Raw genomic sequence first — 18,202 nt, forward strand, 5'->3', positions numbered from 1 at the left:
TTGTTTTGTCATGTATGGCTTTGAATTGTGGAAAAATAATATCACGTCTTGGGCCGTTGCCATTCGGCTGTTAACGTAGGCAATATCGATTAACTATCGATAGCTACTGTGTGGCATCGATAATTAAGGTTGGCGATACAATATCAACAATCCTAGTTCTAGTTTGACGGACGCAGTGTCTAAAAATTAAAAGTAGAATTAATCAAAGAAAAACCGTGTGCAAACGTGTTCAAATCTCAGCACACGGGCATCTAATACAGCATTGTGATTGTTAAGCCATAAATAGGATAAATTCGATAGAAACCTGTAAGAATTGGCATCGCGGGGCCAAAAAAGTATTGTGCGAGAACAAAAGAGAAATTTTTGTGCGTGTCACTGTCCGTCATCCTCCACCCCCTCTCAAAGGCCTAGCAGCGTTGCGATCAGCAACGGGCACAAACGGTAAACGTTGCCAGTGGCCCAACGAAATGCAATAGACTTTGCCCGCATTTTGCAATTTTCATGAATATCTCATTGTGACGGCAGGTGAAAGTGCCATTACAGGTAAGCATAAGCTAGTACGTATATTCGGCGTACATATGTACATATATCTTTTGTGTTGCTCAGCGAGCTGGCCAAAAATGCGCAGATAGCACTTATTGCCCAAAATAAAATAGTCGTACCAGGAATTGAAAACAAACAATTTGCCAGAAATCTGTGGGCTGCGTGGGATTCGTGGGATATGTGCGCATTCATATATACAATTCATCATAGTTATCGATAACGGTACAATATATCTGATGAAACTAGTAACTGTTTATGCTTCAATTTGATTTTTGACACCAAAAATTATTTGTCATCCTGTTTATGGAGTTCTGATAGACATTCGATGACATTTATAAACACTATGTTAGGTTATGGTATGCGTTAGCTGTTTTTAATGGTTCTACTCTTATATATTTGTATTCAAATTGAGACCGCAAGCTCATCACAATAATAACTAACCATTTTGTTTAAAGGTATTTTTTAATTAGGCATTTTAATAATTGCATATACTATAGACTTTTGTCATGTCATTTTGTCAACAAAGCCCTTGTCAAAAAATCTAAACACATACATACATACATATATATTCAGTTGCTTGGCCTTTTTAAATAATAATTGCGCAATATGCCCGATATTTAACCAATTTCAATTACGTTCGGGTATTAAAAAGAAATAGCAAAAATCTATATGCTGCTGCAACAATCTGTTATCGATATACCCCTGTCACTTGTTTTGATATCGTGCACTGCACCTGCAGTACCAGCAGCAGCCGTTGTTGCTGCGCTGCCCGACAATCAGATAACGTTCGACTTAGCTCTGTGACTCTATAAATAGCCGCTGCATATTCAATATAGTTGTCTTCCTTTGGGGCTTTTGCCATAGGTCAGAGTTGGACTAGTGCGTAGTTAATCTTAATATCACAAAGAATTCTGCTCGTTGGCAATTGGATGCTGCGCAGACGAACGACAACGAATCATTGTCTTTTCGTGAACTTGACGTTGACCGCTGGACTTTTGTTTATTTGTTAAATGCGCGTGGCAGTTCACTCAATCGCCAGTCACTCTCTCACCATAATTCTCTCTCTCTCTCTCACACATTCACTATCTGTCTCTCTTTCTGGCTCGTTTCATTGTTTGGTTCGTTAACCCAAAAGAACTACGCAACAAGCAAACATACGGGAACTGCCAGGTCACACAACCAAAGTGCTCAACTGAACAAGCAACATGCCGGAAGAGGAGCCACCACAGAAACCAATGGATGAGCAGCAAAATCAACCACAGCCACCCGGCGCCAGCGATGGAAATGTGGAGGAGCAGATGCCGATGACTCAAAATGAATCGTCCACAGATTACGTTGTAACGGAGCTATCCGCCGAAGAGGCAAGTCGATTTAAGCTCGTATCATTTTGTTTGTGTCTTGCTTAACGTTTGCCCTATTTTCCCTTTGCAGATGCGTGCTCGACGGCTGCGCACTTTGGCGGCACGTAGTAGCGTCCTGAGCGCTGCTAATGTTGTCGCTCCGCTGGCAGCCGAGAAACCATCTCGGATTCAAGCAAACGTTCCGAGTGAATCGCGTTTGGTGCGCGAGGTGTCTGCCGGCTCGAGCAGCATGGATACAACAAATGCATTTGGCGACAAAGATACCATAACATGGTCCGACCTGGGCAACAAGCCGGACACGGATGTGGAAATGAAATCGGTTGCATCGACACCCATACATGACGTTGAGATGACAAGTGCAAACTCCATCTGCGCGCCCAACGCCGTGCTACATAACTCGGAGCCCAAGCCGCAGAAAAAAGTGCCCAAAAATGATTCGTCACTACTTAAGAGCGCCGATGAGCGCAACGAACAGATGCTGTCGAGACTGTTGAATGCCACATGGAATGAATATGGCAGTGGCTCCATCATTTGTGTGCAAACTGCCAGCTTTCTGGAGCTATATCCTGAGCTACGTTTCGAATTTGAGCCGATTATATCGGGTGTGCTGCTTGAGACTGCATTTAAGTTCTACAACGATGAGGTGGATGACAGCATGAAGATGGATAGTGATACACCGCTTGCCTCCGGTGTGAACGACGCCAATGGCGACGATAAGGAGTTCTCCTCAGCCAAAAAGATCAAAAGCGACGACACCGAAGTCCAGGAAATACTGGCCAATGCCGTGGCTTCCAGCAGCGCCGCCGAAGAGGATCAGGGCGCAAGTGCCACTGCGACGTCCAGCCAATCTGAGATAACGTCCAGTGATGCTGGCGTCACTTGCGTGGTGCCTCCTCCCCTTAATATAGTGACTACCTCCAAGCACAATGCCATGCTACATCTGCTGCGTTGCTATCAGAACTATCAAACCGAGCTAGCTCGGCTCCGAGCCAACGATGTAGGCCAAGCAGTGGACGATAGCACGCACAAGGCCTTGACAATGGCATTTACACATATTATGCGAGTATCAGTGCTAGTTCTAACGGATCGCATCCAGCAGAACCTCAACTATCAGCTGGACCAATCAACCTTGCTGGAGCTCATGTACATGGATCGTGTCAGCGAGTCCTTCCTCATTGACCTGGTGGCCGAAACGTATCAGCAACGCGAGATTTTCGACGAAATATTCGGTCAATTGCTACGTGGTCTGTTTAGTGGCATGCAACGCAACATTTGCAGCTCGAAGATCAGCACGCAGCAGATCGATTGGCTTTCCAAGTTGGTGGTCATTAAGGTGGGCAATGTTCGCCCCATTGCCGATTTGGTTGCCCGCCAACCAAACTATATACCGCCCATATGCACAAAGATACCGGGACGTGAAATTGTCAAGTGCAGCTACCTGGGCCCTTTTCTGTCCGTCTCCCTCTTTGCCGAGGAGAACGTAAAATTTGCTGAATACACCACCAAAAACAAGCTTGAGGAAACCACCATAGCGCGCCTACGCTGGGTATGTCTTGAAATGTTACCTTTCCCCCTCCCAATATTCAATCATTTCTCTATCTGAATTTCTCTCCGTGCAGGAACTGCACTCAACGCGCACTCAAATGCATACGGTTTTCCACTCGCTGTGCGTCAATGCCAGCAGCCGTCCCAAGACTCTGGAGTACATTTCTCAAATTCTACGTCACAACGATCGTCGCGTGCAATTCGCCAGCGATGAAAAGTTGCTCGCTCGCGATGGTTTCGTCATCAATCTGATGAGCGTGCTGCAGCAGCTGTCGGTCAAGATCAAATTGGATCGCATTGATCCGAATTTCCATTACTACAACAATTCGTTGGTTAACATCGAGCAGGATACGAAAATCCGTTACAGCGAGGAGGAGTATAAGAACTTTTTGTCGAAGAATTTCCCAACCCCAGCGGAGAATGTGAACTTCCAGACGCAATGCTGGTTCCTTACCCTGCAATCTCATCATCTTGGCTATCTGCCAGCAATTCAACGATATCGCCAAAAGGTGCGCGCCATCAAGGAACTACAGAAACTAATTGACGAGTTGGATCGCACCAAGCCCCACTGGGTGAACACACGTTATGCCAATCGCAACATTCAGTTCAAGGATCGATGGGAAAAGCAACTGCGCAAACTTAACCGGTAAGGAATGCAAATATTATAATATATAAAACCCATTTCATATCCATCTAATGAACGTTATGTTTGAATCACATTTTCTTTTACAGCTCCAAGACATGCAGTGAGATAACGCTCCTTGATCCCGCACTCCTGCAGCGCTGCACTGAGTTCTATTCGACTGTGTGCGAGTTTATGCTTTACCAATTCGAGGGACGTCCCATTGAGGGTCCGTTCATCTCGAAGCTGCCGGTGCAGCAACTAAAACCGACTGACGCATTTTCCGCACTGCCCGAGTGGTACATCGATGACATCGCCGAGTTCATATTGTTTGCCATGCAGCATGCCAATGTGGACATCAGGCAGGGCATCGATCATTCGATCATCACATGGCTGTTGACCTGCGTCTGCGCCTCGCATCTCATCAAGAATCCCTATGTAACTGCCAAATTGGTTGAGGTGATGTTTGTGTTCTCCTTAAAGCCAGCCAATTCAGTTAATACAGCGGTAAGTAAATGAGAGAGAGATGTTCAAAGTAGATGCATAATAAGGTCATTTTCTCACAGATGTGGAACCACGAGCTGGCACAGAATGCGCTAGTCAGCTCGCTAATGCGATTTTATGTGGATGTGGAGACCACTGGCCAAAGCACTGAGTTTTACGATAAGTTTACTATAAGGTAAGCTGGAATAGATCTATAGCAGAACTTTACTGAAAATGCGCCCTCCTTTCATTCTTTCAGATACCACATTAGCCATCTATTTAAATCCATGTGGGAGAATCCCATACATCGTCAGGCTGTCATCTGTGAGTCGCGACAGGGCAATCAGTTTGTGAAGTTTGTCAACATGCTGATGAACGATACGACATTCTTGCTGGACGAATGCCTCGAGAATCTTAAACGCATACATCTAACACAGCAGCTAATGTCTGATACGAAGAACTGGGGCGGAATGAGTGCCGAGCAGCAGCAGAGTCGCCTCACTCAGCTGTCATCGGATGAGCGCCAATGCCGTTCCTATTTAACGTTAGCTCGCGAGACTGTTGATCTATTTCATTATTTGACCGTGAGTTGCTTGGGATGTTACTATAGCAAATCGATATTAATTTTGTTTGTTATTATAGAGCGATATCAAGGAGCCGTTCATGCGCGCAGAGCTTGTTGATCGCCTGAGCTCCATGCTAAACTTTAACTTGAAACAATTGGCTGGGCCAAAGTGCAACGATCTGAAAGTGAAGAACCCAACCAAATATGGCTGGGAGCCGCGCAATATGCTGGCCCAAATCTTTGATATATATCTCCACTTGGACTGTGATAGATTCGCGCAGGCATTGGCCGCCGACGAACGCTCATTCGATCTGCAAATTTGCAATGAGGCAGCCTCACGCATCAAACGCCTTGGTATTCGTTCCGTCGTGGAGATAGAACGGTTCAAAGCGCTCACCCAGCGGGCTCACGAAATATATGGTAAGTGCTTTGAAATGCGCTAGCCTTATCTAAATTTTATGAATTTTGAATTATCTGGGTCCATGTCCATTTACAGTTTCCAACCAACAGACTGAAGATGAGTGCGCCGATGCGCCCGATGAGTTTAAGGACCCACTGATGGACACATTAATGTCGGATCCAGTTGTGCTGCCCTCTGGCACGGTTATGGATCGTGCAATTATCACACGTCATCTGCTCAACAGTTGCACGGATCCGTTCAATAGGCAGCATCTCACTGAGGATATGCTGGTTCCGAATATTGAACTGAAACAGCGCATCGATGCCTGGCGCAAGGAACAGCGGGGCAAGCGAAACAATAGCTAAGGCAACTAGATCTTAAACGATAATCTACAATCATACGTAGCATAATGTTCAGTTTTAGTGTCTACCTATAACTCTATACAAATTTATATTATCTTATAATTATTATTATTATATGTGTACGCGATTTATCAGCAGCTAGAATTTCCACTTATTTTCAGTTTCCATTTGGGGTAGTCGCAGTCGTTTCTAAAGATTCTCAAAGTCCACCAAGTTAGAAAAAAAACGGTGTATTATTTTGTTGATTTTAAGATTTCTCAAAATTAATTTAAATGTTGAAAAATTCAATAATTTTAATTTTTTTAAAGTACATACTGTATATTGCTTAATTGATTGTTTTTGTATAATTTCATTTAGGAAAGAATATTGTTTCTGTAAAAAATTCACGTTCACAAATACTTCAGTTATTATAATAATAAATATATATATATAAACCTTATAATTTCAATCCAAAATTGGTGGATGCTTCACAATCGAACATCGAATTGGGCTTGTTATTTGTTTTCTTAATCTTTTCCTACGGTACGAGCTGCGACTACTCCAAATGTTGATTAGGTGCCACAGCTTGGCTCGTGCTTAACAGAATTTGGAATTTAATTGCAACTGGAATTTACAATAAAGTTTTAATGAAGCGTATTTCTAATATAAATTATACATATACATAGTTTTATGTTCATTTTGTGTGTGTGTGTGTGTGTGTTTGTGTTCGTAACTGCATGTATTTGTTTTATTCGCTCAGTCTCAGATGGGTGCATGGCCTGGAGATTGATTGGATGGGACACATGGTCAATTACCAGAAGGGACACCAGCCAATATAGCACTGACAGAGGTTCTCATTGTTCGTCGCTTGCTGTATGAGCAGCTCCACCTGTTGCTGCTCGGTCATTTCGGACATTTGGAAATCTGTGCCGGTCAGCTTGCGGTGGACTCGCTGTATGACCATGCTGGCCTTGCTGTTGGTCACATCGGCCACGTTAGTGTATCCGCCGTGCAGCTGCTGTGCTTCGTACGTCTTCGATTTGGCCACTGGGTTGCCCTGCAGCAGCGACTCCTGCTCTATGGAGTTACTGGGACTGCCGCCGCTGGCACCGCCGGCGGTTGTGGTATCGTTGCCCTTCTTGTCCACATCGAGCAGACGCCAATTGAGCAGCGGATCGTAGACGAACGCCTCCAGCACAGCCATCAGCGAGTCCTTATTGCGGCGCAGCACCAACATGACACTCTCGCAGGTGCGGCGATAGGTGCCCTCGATGCCCGTCACTTCCATCGCCTTTATGAGCATGCGCGTCAGTCGGAAGGGTATCTTCTCGGGGAACTTCTCACGTGTCATGGCCACCTCGAAGCAATCACCAAAATCAATATGCAGTATTTTACCACTCATGCGATCCAACATCAAATTGGAGGGATGGCGATCACCCAGACCCAGTATATAGCCCACCATGGACATGACGGCCAATGAGCGTGTGTAATTGTTGCGCCGCTCGAACCACAGCTCCGACGAGGGCGACTTCAGCCACAGCAGCTTGGCGAGATCATCGCCCTGGGTCTGACTCAGGGCGTACTCGAACACCTCGACCTTTTGCATGAGCGTCAGATGGTCGTAGTCGGGCGCGTAGTTCAGCATGGTGCGATGCTCCTGGTTGAGCGGCACCTTCTTCTTGTCGCGATAGTCGCGGATCAGCGTATGTAGCGTATCACAGTGCGGCACCCAGCCGATCAATCCAGAGTTTGTGCTTAGCGGGATAACGGCGTAGCGCTGGATGGCCAGATTACGACGGAAAGTGTCGGGATCGTCGAGTAGGAGCGTATTGACTAGCGAAAAGAGCTGCATCACACGCTCGTCCTGCCTCAGATCCTCGTGGCCCTTCAGCAGATACATGTAGTCCTTGCCGTTGGAGCCACGTATGCAGAGTTTGCGCGGCCGCTGCTTGGACGTGATCACCTGCAGATTGGTCTTGATGTGATTGATGCGTATCAGCTCCTGGCCGGGATTATAGGACCCAGGCACGGCCAGCTCCAGGTTCTTGCAGGTCATCAGCTTGGGCGACACGTAAGGCAGTTCTAGCGATGTCAGCTGCGGCAGCTGGCGCGAAATCTTCTGGAACACATGATAATAGATATCCCAGGCACGATCCAAATCCATGAGCACGGCCGAGGTCTTATAGCGTTGCGTCCACTCGTACGCCTCGGTCAGCTCACGGCCGTAGGCCTGCGAGAAGGAGGTCTCCTTGAGTGTCTGTGGTCCGCGATCCAGCATCGCATGCAATGGCTCCAGAATCTCAAACATGCCCTTCACATTGCGGTCCCCGAAGTAGAGGCGACTGGCTTCCTCCAAGCCTTCGTGCCACTGCTCGTGCCAGAGGATGGCCACCCGTATCAGCTCCTCGCTGCACATCACCGCCTGCTCGACGAGCGTCGGCGAATGCTTCCGCATCGAGTCGAGTATCTTGAAGGCGGCCGTCTTGCGTGCCAGCGAGGCGGACTTGGAGGCCACGGTCAGTGGATAGACAAGCGCCTGCGGATGGTTCTTGCCAATGTCCATGAGCAGCTGATGGATGAGCTGACCCACCAGCTTGCGATGCGTGTCGATGCGTGCAATTAGCTGTGGGATCACCTGCAGCCAGGTGTTGATCTCGATCAGTTTCATGCCGGAGAAGAGAGCCTCATAGACCTCGGCATGATTGCCATAATCGAACCACAGCGTCAGCAGACGCAGCGTGTCCTGCAGCGAATTCCCGCGGATGAGGCTGATGGAGCGGAAGAAGCCCTGCACCGCCGGCACCGCATACTGCTGAATGATCAGACGTTCGCTGTCCAGGCCCAGGCCCATGGTCGCCGACGATTGCTGGCGTGGATTTTCCAGCGCCTGCTTCTGGGACTGCACCACCTTGAAGTTCATGTAGGCCCACAGGTGCCAGGCCTTGTACCAATTGGGATCGTAGTCTGTCGCCTTCTCGAAGCACTCCAAGGCACCTTGCACTGCCTCTGGATTGGGTCGGTTCTCGTGCAGCTTGTTCTGCCAGGTGGCGAGGCGCAGATAGCAGCGCGCCATCAGACGCTGATCCTGCGGCTTCTGTGCCTCCGGCGGCACACAGTTCAACTGGGCGCTGTACGTGTTGACGAATTCGTGCAGCTTCTTGTACGCCAGCTCTTTGGAGGAGGCGGCCAGATATTTGGTATAGGCATAGGTAACCTGCGGCTGGTTGCACGGCAGCGGGTCATCGGGCGAGAGCTCTGGATCTGTGCCCAGCAGCATCACTAGCGTTTTGTGCGACAAATTCAAGGAGCCGCTCTTGCGACACAGGCTGGCATACTTGAGCCAGGTGTGTATATCCTCGTGGGGCTTCACAACCAGCGAGTGCACCTGGATGATGCGGCGCCAGTCCTCGACCAGACGCTGCCCGCCCTGCAGACGTTTCCACCACATGGCCTTGAGCGGTTCCCGTCGTTCCGGTATCAGTTTGTATTGTATCACCTCCTCCAGCTCGGCCAGCATTTGCACGCAGACCATCGCACCGTAGGCCCGCTCATAGGACTCCCCAGCCATGGAGGTCAGCTCGGTGTCCAGCAGATCGCGCGTCTCATCAATCAGACGCTGTGCCGTCTCGAAGTCATCATGATGCACCGCAAGCACAGCACGATAGAAGCTGCCGTCTTGCGTGTCCACGGGTATGCAGCGCACATATTCCTGCATGCCTTCCCAGTCCTTCAGGCCCCAGGCGGCAACGGCGGCCAAGGGACTCGCGCGTGCCTTGGCCTCCGCACTGAAGTTGGGCCATTCCTCTTTGCAGCGATTGCTCAACTGCGACCAGTCGCCCAGGGCCTCCAGGCAGCGCATGTGACCAAGACGTGCCTCCAGATCGTTGGTATCCGCTCGCAGATTGAGTTGGTAATGATGCAATGCCTGCTCCCAGTTGTGCAGCTTCTCATACCAGCGACCATGGACGCTGGCCTCGTTGCCCGAGTTGCGATAGGTGGTCAGGAGGCCTTCGGCTGCCTCGCGCTGCTGCAGCTTGTTGTTGATATGGATGAGCGACTCGAACACATGCGGCTCCTGCCGCGGCACAAACTCTTCCTCCTTGTAGCGCAAGGCCTTCGCGTACGCCCGACAGGCCATGGCATGCGTGCCCAGCAATTGCGTCTCTATGGGAATGGGAGCACGATCACAGTGCTCCATAAACTCGGCCAGGTTGAGTATGGTCTGGGTGATCTCTGGCATGTCCGTGACCTGCAGCGCCTGTATGAGCGACTGGGTGAGCTCGTTCCGATGCTCGGACGACAGTTCCGTCCAGCAGGAAATGAAAGCCGCATTAAACAAATCCCGCAGCAGCGTATCATAATCCTGGGCCAGCACACAGCAGGCGCGCAACGCATGCGAGGGCGACTCCTTGAGCAGACCTATGGACAATCGCTTGAGCCACTCCATCCAGTCGTCCTTGGAGACGCGACGCGTCACCTGCCAGGCGGTGCGCAGCGCATTCGTCGAGACCTTCAGATTCTTGCTGCTGCTGTTGCTGTCCAGCACAAAGGGCTCGTTGTATTTGGGCTTCGCCTGGCGCTGGCCGAAATCGCCGCCGATGCCCGAGGCGTCCACCAAGGTGCTATTGGATTTAATGAGGTCGAGCAGCTTTCTGTACTCGGGATCGTCGATGCGATGCTTATCTATGGTGCGCTGCACCATGGGCACAAACACCAGATACTTCTTGCCCAGCTGCTTGACCAGGGACCGCAGCGTTGTCATTGCCGCATCGCGCAGCTCCGGCTCCGTGTCCAGCACACGCACCAACGGATGTATGATGCGCGAGGAGAAGTCCGTGAAGTCCAGCTGGCCGGCCAAACTATTAATCGTCTCCATCGCCACCACGGACACCTGCTGAGGCACATACGGCGAGTCAAAGAATTTGACAATCGGCGGCACAATCAGCGGCAAGTAGTAGCCCAGCGTGCTGCCGAATTTCTGCAGCGCCTGCAGCAGTCGCCGCGTCACCATTCGATCCTTGGAGTTGTCGTGCTGCAGCACACGCAAAATTTGCGGTATGAGCTGCGCCAAGTAGTCACGGAACTCACAGCCCAGCGCAACGGCAATCTGTTCGATTAGGTTGATGAGCGTGGAGTGCAGCGGCGTGTTGATTGTCCAGAACTCCTTGATCAGCTTAAAGATGTCGTCCATGTAGCTAATGATGTGCAGCTTGACAAAGGCCACCAGAATCGCCAGCTGCTGGAAGAGGAACTCGCGCAGATTGTTGTCCGCGGTGCGCACATTGTCCAGCAGATTGGGCAGCACCTGTGCCAAATACGGCACACACTTGATGCCCAGCGTGTGGAAGATGAAGGTGACGGCCTGGACGACGCTGGTGTGGCGTGTGCTCAGCGTGGGATCGCGCAGAATGCGCATTAGTGCGGCAATAGCCACCGCCGGATAATATTCATCAAGAGCATTGCCCATGTTCACAAGCAGCTCGGCCGTGGAAATGTCCTGGCTCTCGTCCGTCTTGCCGTCCGAGTAGGCAATCAGCACGTTATCCTTTTGGCTATCGATCAGGCCCTTGTTCATCTTGTGCTTGTACGGATCCATGGCTCCAAGCAAGCCCAGCACACGTATCGTTTCGCGGCGTATGGAGCGACGCTGCTCGGTCTTCAGGAAGTTGATCAGGATATCAATCAACACCGGATATTTGTGATAGGGGGTGACCACACGGCCTGTGGCGCTTATCAGTTGCCCCAGCGTCCAAAGCGCAACGCCACGCTTGTCCGGACTGCCCGCATCGCCCAGCATCTCGAGCAGTATGGAAAGCAGATCATCTGCCCACAGCTCCATTTCATTGGAGCCGCCATTGACCTCGGCCAGATCTCCGATGGTACGCAGTACATTGAGCACCACACCAGGATTCGATTCCGGCTCATGCAGCTTGGGCACTAGCGCCTTCAGAATCGGATTCATATAGGTTGATATAAGACGCGGCGTGCTAATGACTAGATGATCCAGCATACGTGCGCTTTGCTCCTTATTGCGACTCATGCCCGAGTACTTCAAGTCCGTGAGCAGCTCAATCATGGTGGTGCGCAGCTTGGGCATCACATAAGCCGGATTCATGGAGGACAGCCGCCCAATGGTTACCATGGCAAGTTCACGTATCTCAAAGATTTCATCGTGCAGTGTTATGAACAGCGCATTCAACGATTCCGGCTGGGCCAGCTTAGCATCGAAAGTCTCATCCAGCGAGCGAAGAATGCGTATGCGTACATTGTAATCCATGTCAGTGATGGCCACAGACAGCAGCCGCTCAATCACATGCGAAACTGTGTCACTTAACGTCTTCGAGTTCTCCATACTCTCCGATGACTGTACGGCGAGCTTGAGCAGGCGCGTGCACGTTTGCACCGCTTCCAGGCGAATTTCCTGCTGCTCATGCACTATGAAGTAGTCAGCGCAGCTAAAACAGAATGATCTCAATTAATACACACCATCAAGCACTCAATGAGCCACTCACCGTTGCACAAAGTCCAGCATATTCTGCTCCTCGAAATTGAAGGTGCCCAGTGTACGGAGCGCCAGCACAATTGTGGCTGTATCGACAGTCTGCAGCATCAGCGAGGCATCAATTGTAATCGGCGGCATTGTGGCATATGGTATGGTCGCCGACTTGTTCATCAGCACCTGGAAGAGCACAACGATCAGGCCATTCGTGATGGCCGCCTTCAGCTGGGGCACATTTTCGGCCAACTCGCGCAGACAAACGGTCAGCGCTGGCGAGAGACCCGTGTGAAACATTTGCTCGAGGATTTCGCGTACATCGTCTGCGATCTGCGATTTCACTGCATGGGCCAGCAGCGTGATGCAAGCGAACACCGCCGCATCCACAGGCGACTTGCGTTTGCTGGCCAAATCCTTTGCTGGCAGCGCCTGTTTAATGCTAGCCATAATGCTCTTCAGATGCTTCTCAATGTCGCTCTCGACAGCGACGGCGATGTACCCAATGGTTATGTAGGCCACATTGCGGTCCTTTTCCTTGCCGCGCAATATGGCCATCAAGTGAGCAACGCAGGTCTCCAAGTATTGTGCCACGAACACCTCACGATTAAAAGCAGCCAAACGAGGCAGGATCTGAAGCAGTCCCTGTTGCACATATGGCGACTTTGATGAACGCTGCTCCAACACATTGTCGCAGATGGTTTTAAAGTGTTTCTTAAGAATCTCACTGGCGTAGGCCGAGTCCAAGACGTTGTGCTGCAAGCGTAAAATTAATAATTAACTATCTGGCGCACAATGGGTTTAAACTTTAAATAAAAATTGATTTATAACGAAAAAACACCTCTTCAATCGATTACTTGCAACTTGATTAATATGAAAGGATTCTTCTTCTTACACTGGTCAATTTGTTGCCAATACCATTGTGCTGCTCGCTATCCATTTGCATCTGGGTGCTACCCAGCTTGTCGACGAAAGGCACCTTGAGGCGTGGCACAATGGTGGTCAGTTGGCTGCCAACTGATGAGGAGCTGCTCGTGTCCAGGAACTTATTGTGATGCGTCTTGGGAAACAGCTTCTTGAGTGTTGTATATCGACGTTCCCAGTTCGCATTAGCGCAGCGAAATAGCTCATTGAAGACAATGAGACCGCCGTGTATGCGATCGTCGCGAGTCATGCCCTTTTGCTCCTTGCCCGGCAGGACATCGGTGTTAAAGCTGCTGCTGGCCTCTTCGTAGCAGATCTTATACCATTGCGGCTCACTCGATTGCTTTGTACTCTCACGTTGTACAGTTACGATGAGTGCGGCGCGCAGAGCCTCACCTGCAGATTCACGTATCGCTGGCTTCGGGTCAAAGATGGCATTGAAAATGTGATCGAAAAACGTTAGAATTTGCTGATAAAAATACGTGGGCAACGCAATAGCCAGCTCACGTAAAATGAAAACAGCCGCGTGACGGCGATACTGTAAAAAACAAAGGAATATTCAATTAAATTATTATTACAATAATTATATATATGTTAATCGCTACGCACCTCCTGTCGATCGCCACTAAGCATTTCAAATGCCTTCTTTATATCAAAATCGAATGATTCGGCGCCCTTTGACCCTGGCATATTGGCCAGCTTCACCAGCGAGCGAGCCGCAATTTCCATCACTGAGACATCGTTGATAAGCAGCAGATCGCGTAAACGATTGAGGTAAGGTGAGATGCCTTTGCGAGTTATCAAAGCATCACCACTTATGAGGCACTCTGAAAAAAAAAAAGAAGAGAGCATGAACTGAGGCCATAGCTCATAATATTTCACAGGATTTATTTACTCACTCATGGCCAGGGCACCACCCTTTTTTTCATTGATATCCGCTGCATTGACCATGTTAAAAATATGATGGTCGAAGTCATCGAAGAACTGCACCAACTCCTCCTGCGACATTTCGCGCAGTTCGGTTTTGACATACAGGAATAGATCCTGCGCCGCCTTGTTTTGAACATTGCGGTTGCGGGACTTCAGCCCGTTGACGAACTGCTGCACAATCGAAGATGTTGACATGTTTACGTTCAATAGTTTCTAGGGTCTGGGGAATTCCCCAAGCGCCTGCAATACTCAAGCAGGTGCACCCACGTCCAGTCGAGACTTTGAGGTTATAATTTGTTTGCCCGGAGTCTGAATCTGTCTGGGCACGTCACGCAATATTGTATAGTTTGCGTTCGACACTTTCACATGTTTGTGTTATGCGTTGTAGTGCGACAATCTTTATGGATGTACTTTTAAACATATATCTCGTTCTGAAATCCACTTGACCCCCTGTTTTCGCGAGAAGTTTGTTTTGCAGCCGAGAAGGTAGTAGAGATGTGAATGACTGTTTAACTAGCTCCAAATGTCCGATATATATCTATATATCGATAGTTCGCAGCTTCGATAGCAGTTCATATTTAGGGTGTTTCTACACGTATGAAAAATGCGTTACGTCGCGCGATTCATTTATAAAAATATTAAACTATATTATAAACGTATTTAGCCTATAATAGCTTAAAGTTCATAAAGTCCTTGATTGTATATATAAAAACGGTTCATTTACCTCAAAATTACAATTGAATTTGAACAATTTGTTCAATACAGCTAAATAATTCAATTAGCTAAAATATACATATAGTGTTGCTCTTCAAGTACTTAATTTAATTATATACAAATTAAGGTAATATAAATCAATTTTAGATGCATAAATTTTGATTTTGAATTATTCTAGCATTCTGTGCCAGTGCTGACCATAAGTATCGACTATCGATTAACATTTATATGATATAGTCGATCAGAATTTTCCTAATGTATTGGAAAACTTGAGGCGCTGCCAATCTAGATTAAAATAGAAACTCAGTCTGCTGAGAATTTTCATAAGAGCTAAAACAAATGTGAGTAAAAGCGATTTTCCAACTAACTAAATTTATGAACTGCCGTTAAAAAAGGGAGTAATGAATACTTTAAAGAGCCTAGAAATATGCAAGGCTTTACGTAGTGATAATAATTACAGTTAAATTACAAAATGAAAACTGCTCATGTTAACTGTGGGTGGCAAATGTGAAATTTTGTGTGGAAAAATCGATCGTTGGCTACTGCTGCTGCTGCGGGGGTTTGAAGCTTTCACTGGGGGCTGCTTGGCAACTGCCCACAGCAGCGCCATCTAGTTTTTTTTTCCTCTCATCATTTCTGTCACAAAAACAAGCGTGCAAAATGTGTGTTTGTTTATAATGAAAAAAGAAAATAAAATAAAAAAATACTTTTGCTATTGTTTTTTTGTATGGACGATTAGCGAACGAATTTCGACCGTTGCAGTTGAACCGAACTCACCTCAAACATGTCTAACCTGAGGAAATTCAAAGACGAGGACCGCGAGTCCGAATACGGTCGCGTGTACGCTGTCTCTGGTCCGGGTAAGACGTCACCTTTGTCCTTCACCTGCTGACCCGCCCTATCTACATCTATATTATTTTCTACTCCCCACCCACTCCTTTAGTCGTTACGGCAGAATGTATGTCGGGCTCTGCTATGTACGAGTTGGTACGTGTAGGCTACTATGAGCTGGTTGGCGAAATCATTCGCCTGGAGGGCGACATGGCCACCATTCAGGTGTACGAGGAAACCTCAGGTGTCACTGTCGGTGATCCGGTGCTGCGAACGGGTAAGCCCTTGTCCGTGGAGCTGGGCCCTGGCATCATGGGCAGCATCTTTGATGGTATTCAGCGTCCGCTGCGGGACATTGGAATCATGACCAGCTCCATATATATACCCAAGGGTGTGAACACGCCCGCCTTGTCGCGTAGCGAAATGTGGGAGTTCAATCCCTTGAATGTACGCGTTGGCTCCCACATCACGGGCGGAGACTTGTACGGCGTCGTGCACGAGAACACATTGGTCAAGCAGCGCATGATAGTGGCGCCGCGTGCCAAGGGTACAGTACGCTATATTGCACCAGCGGGCAACTACAATCTGGAGGACGTTGTGCTGGAGACGGAATTCGATGGTGAGATCACAAAACATACAATGTTGCAGGTGTGGCCTGTGCGCCAGCCGCGCCCCTGCACCGAGAAGCTGCCGGCCAATCATCCCCTATTCACTGGCCAGCGTGTACTCGATTCGCTGTTCCCCTGCGTCCAGGGCGGCACCACAGCCATCCCTGGTGCCTTCGGCTGCGGCAAGACTGTCATCTCACAGGTATGTTAAAAGAGATTGACCAGAGTTTAGATTCCCCAATCACATTTATGGAATTCACAGGCCTTGTCCAAGTACTCCAACTCCGATGTCATCATCTACGTCGGCTGCGGCGAGCGAGGCAATGAGATGTCTGAGGTATTGCGCGACTTCCCGGAACTGACTTGCGAAATTGACGGCGTCACAGAGTCCATCATGAAGCGCACAGCTCTGGTGGCCAACACCTCCAACATGCCCGTGGCTGCTCGTGAGGCTTCCATCTACACTGGCATCACGCTTTCCGAATATTTCCGTGATATGGGCTACAATGTGGCCATGATGGCCGACTCCACCTCCCGTTGGGCCGAGGCCTTGCGAGAAATATCTGGCCGTCTAGCTGAGATGCCTGCCGACTCGGGCTATCCGGCGTATTTGGGCGCTCGCTTGGCCACGTTCTATGAACGCGCTGGACGCGTCAAGTGCTTGGGTAATCCCGAACGTGAGGGCTCCGTGTCCATTGTCGGCGCTGTCTCACCCCCTGGTGGTGATTTCTCCGATCCCGTGACTTCAGCTACTTTGGGTATTGTACAGGTGTTCTGGGGTCTCGACAAGAAGCTGGCTCAACGCAAACATTTCCCTTCCATCAACTGGCTCATTTCCTATTCCAAATATATGCGAGCTCTGGACGAGTACTACGACAAAAACTTCCCCGAATTCGTGCCGTTGCGTACTAAGGTCAAGGAGATTCTGCAGGAGGAGGAAGATCTGTCTGAGATCGTGCAGTTGGTGGGCAAAGCATCGCTGGCCGAGACCGATAAGGTTACTCTGGAGGTGGCCAAGCTGCTGAAGGACGATTTCTTGCAACAGAACTCTTACTCGCCGTACGATCGAGTGTGTCCCTTCTATAAAACTGTCGGCATGTTGAGAAATATTCTGGCATTTTACGAGACGGCGCGTCATGCAGTTGAGTCGACCGCCCAATCGGACAATAAGATTACATGGAACACGATCAGGGAGTCAATGGGTGGCATTATGTATCAGTTGTCTTCAATGAAATTCAAGGTGAGCATTTCAAATTGATTGAGAGATAGGAGTCTAAACTAAGAAATTTCTCTCTTTCACTATCTCAAGGATCCTGTGAAGGATGGTGAGCAAAAGATTAAGGCAGACTACGATCAGCTGTATGAGGATCTGCAGCAGGCCTTCAGGAATTTGGAGGACTAATCGCTCTAAGGCGACTGTGTACTTGCGCAGCATAAACAAGGCAAACAAAACCAAAAAGAAAAGCAAAATACCAAAAAGGAAAAATGCCGAAAGAAAAACCAAACGAAATAAGCAACCAAAGTTTAGGTTTATTATTCGAATTCCCCCATCAAGCTAGTCATATATACATAATGCGTAATAAGATATTTGAATTCAATTTAATTATTAAGTTAAACAGTTTAGAAAAGGTTGCGTCAGGTAGGAGTAGAGTTTCACTTGATTCGCACACCCAAGAAACAATGAACAATGTACACGACGACGAAGATGACAAGAAAGAAAGAGTTAGGAAAGACGAACAATAATTAGCCGATAGCGCAAAATAATATATAAAACTATAAAAAGGAAAACGGAAAACGGAAAGCATGTTGTCCACTTAAACCAGCCATATAAATAACATACAT

The 18,202-nt window shown here is 48.5% G+C and overlaps 3 protein-coding genes across 4 annotated transcripts; 2 read left to right on the forward strand and 1 right to left on the reverse strand.

Annotated features, from left to right (window-relative positions):
• Nucleotides 1-113: 113 nt before the first annotated feature.
• Ube4B (Ubiquitination factor E4B) lies at nucleotides 114-6,535 on the forward strand. The gene is made up of 9 exons (XM_030386591.2): nucleotides 114-543; nucleotides 1,679-1,904; nucleotides 1,975-3,450; nucleotides 3,524-4,095; nucleotides 4,182-4,578; nucleotides 4,638-4,750; nucleotides 4,814-5,138; nucleotides 5,197-5,539; nucleotides 5,616-6,535. The coding sequence occupies exons 2-9, from the start codon at nucleotides 1,749-1,751 to the stop codon at nucleotides 5,882-5,884; spliced, it is 3,651 nt and encodes a 1,216-aa protein (XP_030242451.1). The 5' UTR covers nucleotides 114-543; nucleotides 1,679-1,748; the 3' UTR covers nucleotides 5,885-6,535.
• mTor (serine/threonine-protein kinase Tor) lies at nucleotides 6,486-14,730 on the reverse strand. The gene is made up of 5 exons (XM_030386579.2): nucleotides 14,177-14,730; nucleotides 13,887-14,104; nucleotides 13,249-13,815; nucleotides 12,373-13,109; nucleotides 6,486-12,315 (listed from the first exon to the last, which is right to left on the reverse strand). The coding sequence occupies exons 1-5, from the start codon at nucleotides 14,400-14,402 to the stop codon at nucleotides 6,672-6,674; spliced, it is 7,392 nt and encodes a 2,463-aa protein (XP_030242439.1). The 5' UTR covers nucleotides 14,403-14,730; the 3' UTR covers nucleotides 6,486-6,671.
• Nucleotides 14,731-15,141: 411 nt separating this feature from the next.
• Nucleotides 15,142-18,121, forward strand: LOC115563504 (V-type proton ATPase catalytic subunit A). Of its 2 annotated transcripts, none has more exons than XM_030386575.2 (5): nucleotides 15,142-15,262; nucleotides 15,684-15,781; nucleotides 15,865-16,562; nucleotides 16,623-17,600; nucleotides 17,670-18,121. In XM_030386575.2, exons 2-5 carry the CDS (start codon nucleotides 15,706-15,708, stop codon nucleotides 17,760-17,762), a joined length of 1,845 nt encoding a protein of 614 aa, XP_030242435.1. In that variant the 5' UTR covers nucleotides 15,142-15,262; nucleotides 15,684-15,705; the 3' UTR covers nucleotides 17,763-18,121. The 2 variants fall into 2 exon arrangements, with proteins under 2 accessions (XP_030242435.1, XP_030242434.1); XM_030386574.2 differs by having other exon boundaries at nucleotides 15,143-15,262; nucleotides 15,661-15,781.
• The last annotated feature ends 81 nt before the right edge of the window (nucleotides 18,122-18,202 follow it).

Source organism: Drosophila navojoa, chromosome 3 (genome assembly GCF_054131105.1).
Source record: "Drosophila navojoa isolate 15081-1374.11 chromosome 3, UAZ_NAV_1.0, whole genome shotgun sequence".
Classification (NCBI taxonomy): domain Eukaryota; kingdom Metazoa; phylum Arthropoda; class Insecta; order Diptera; family Drosophilidae; genus Drosophila; species Drosophila navojoa.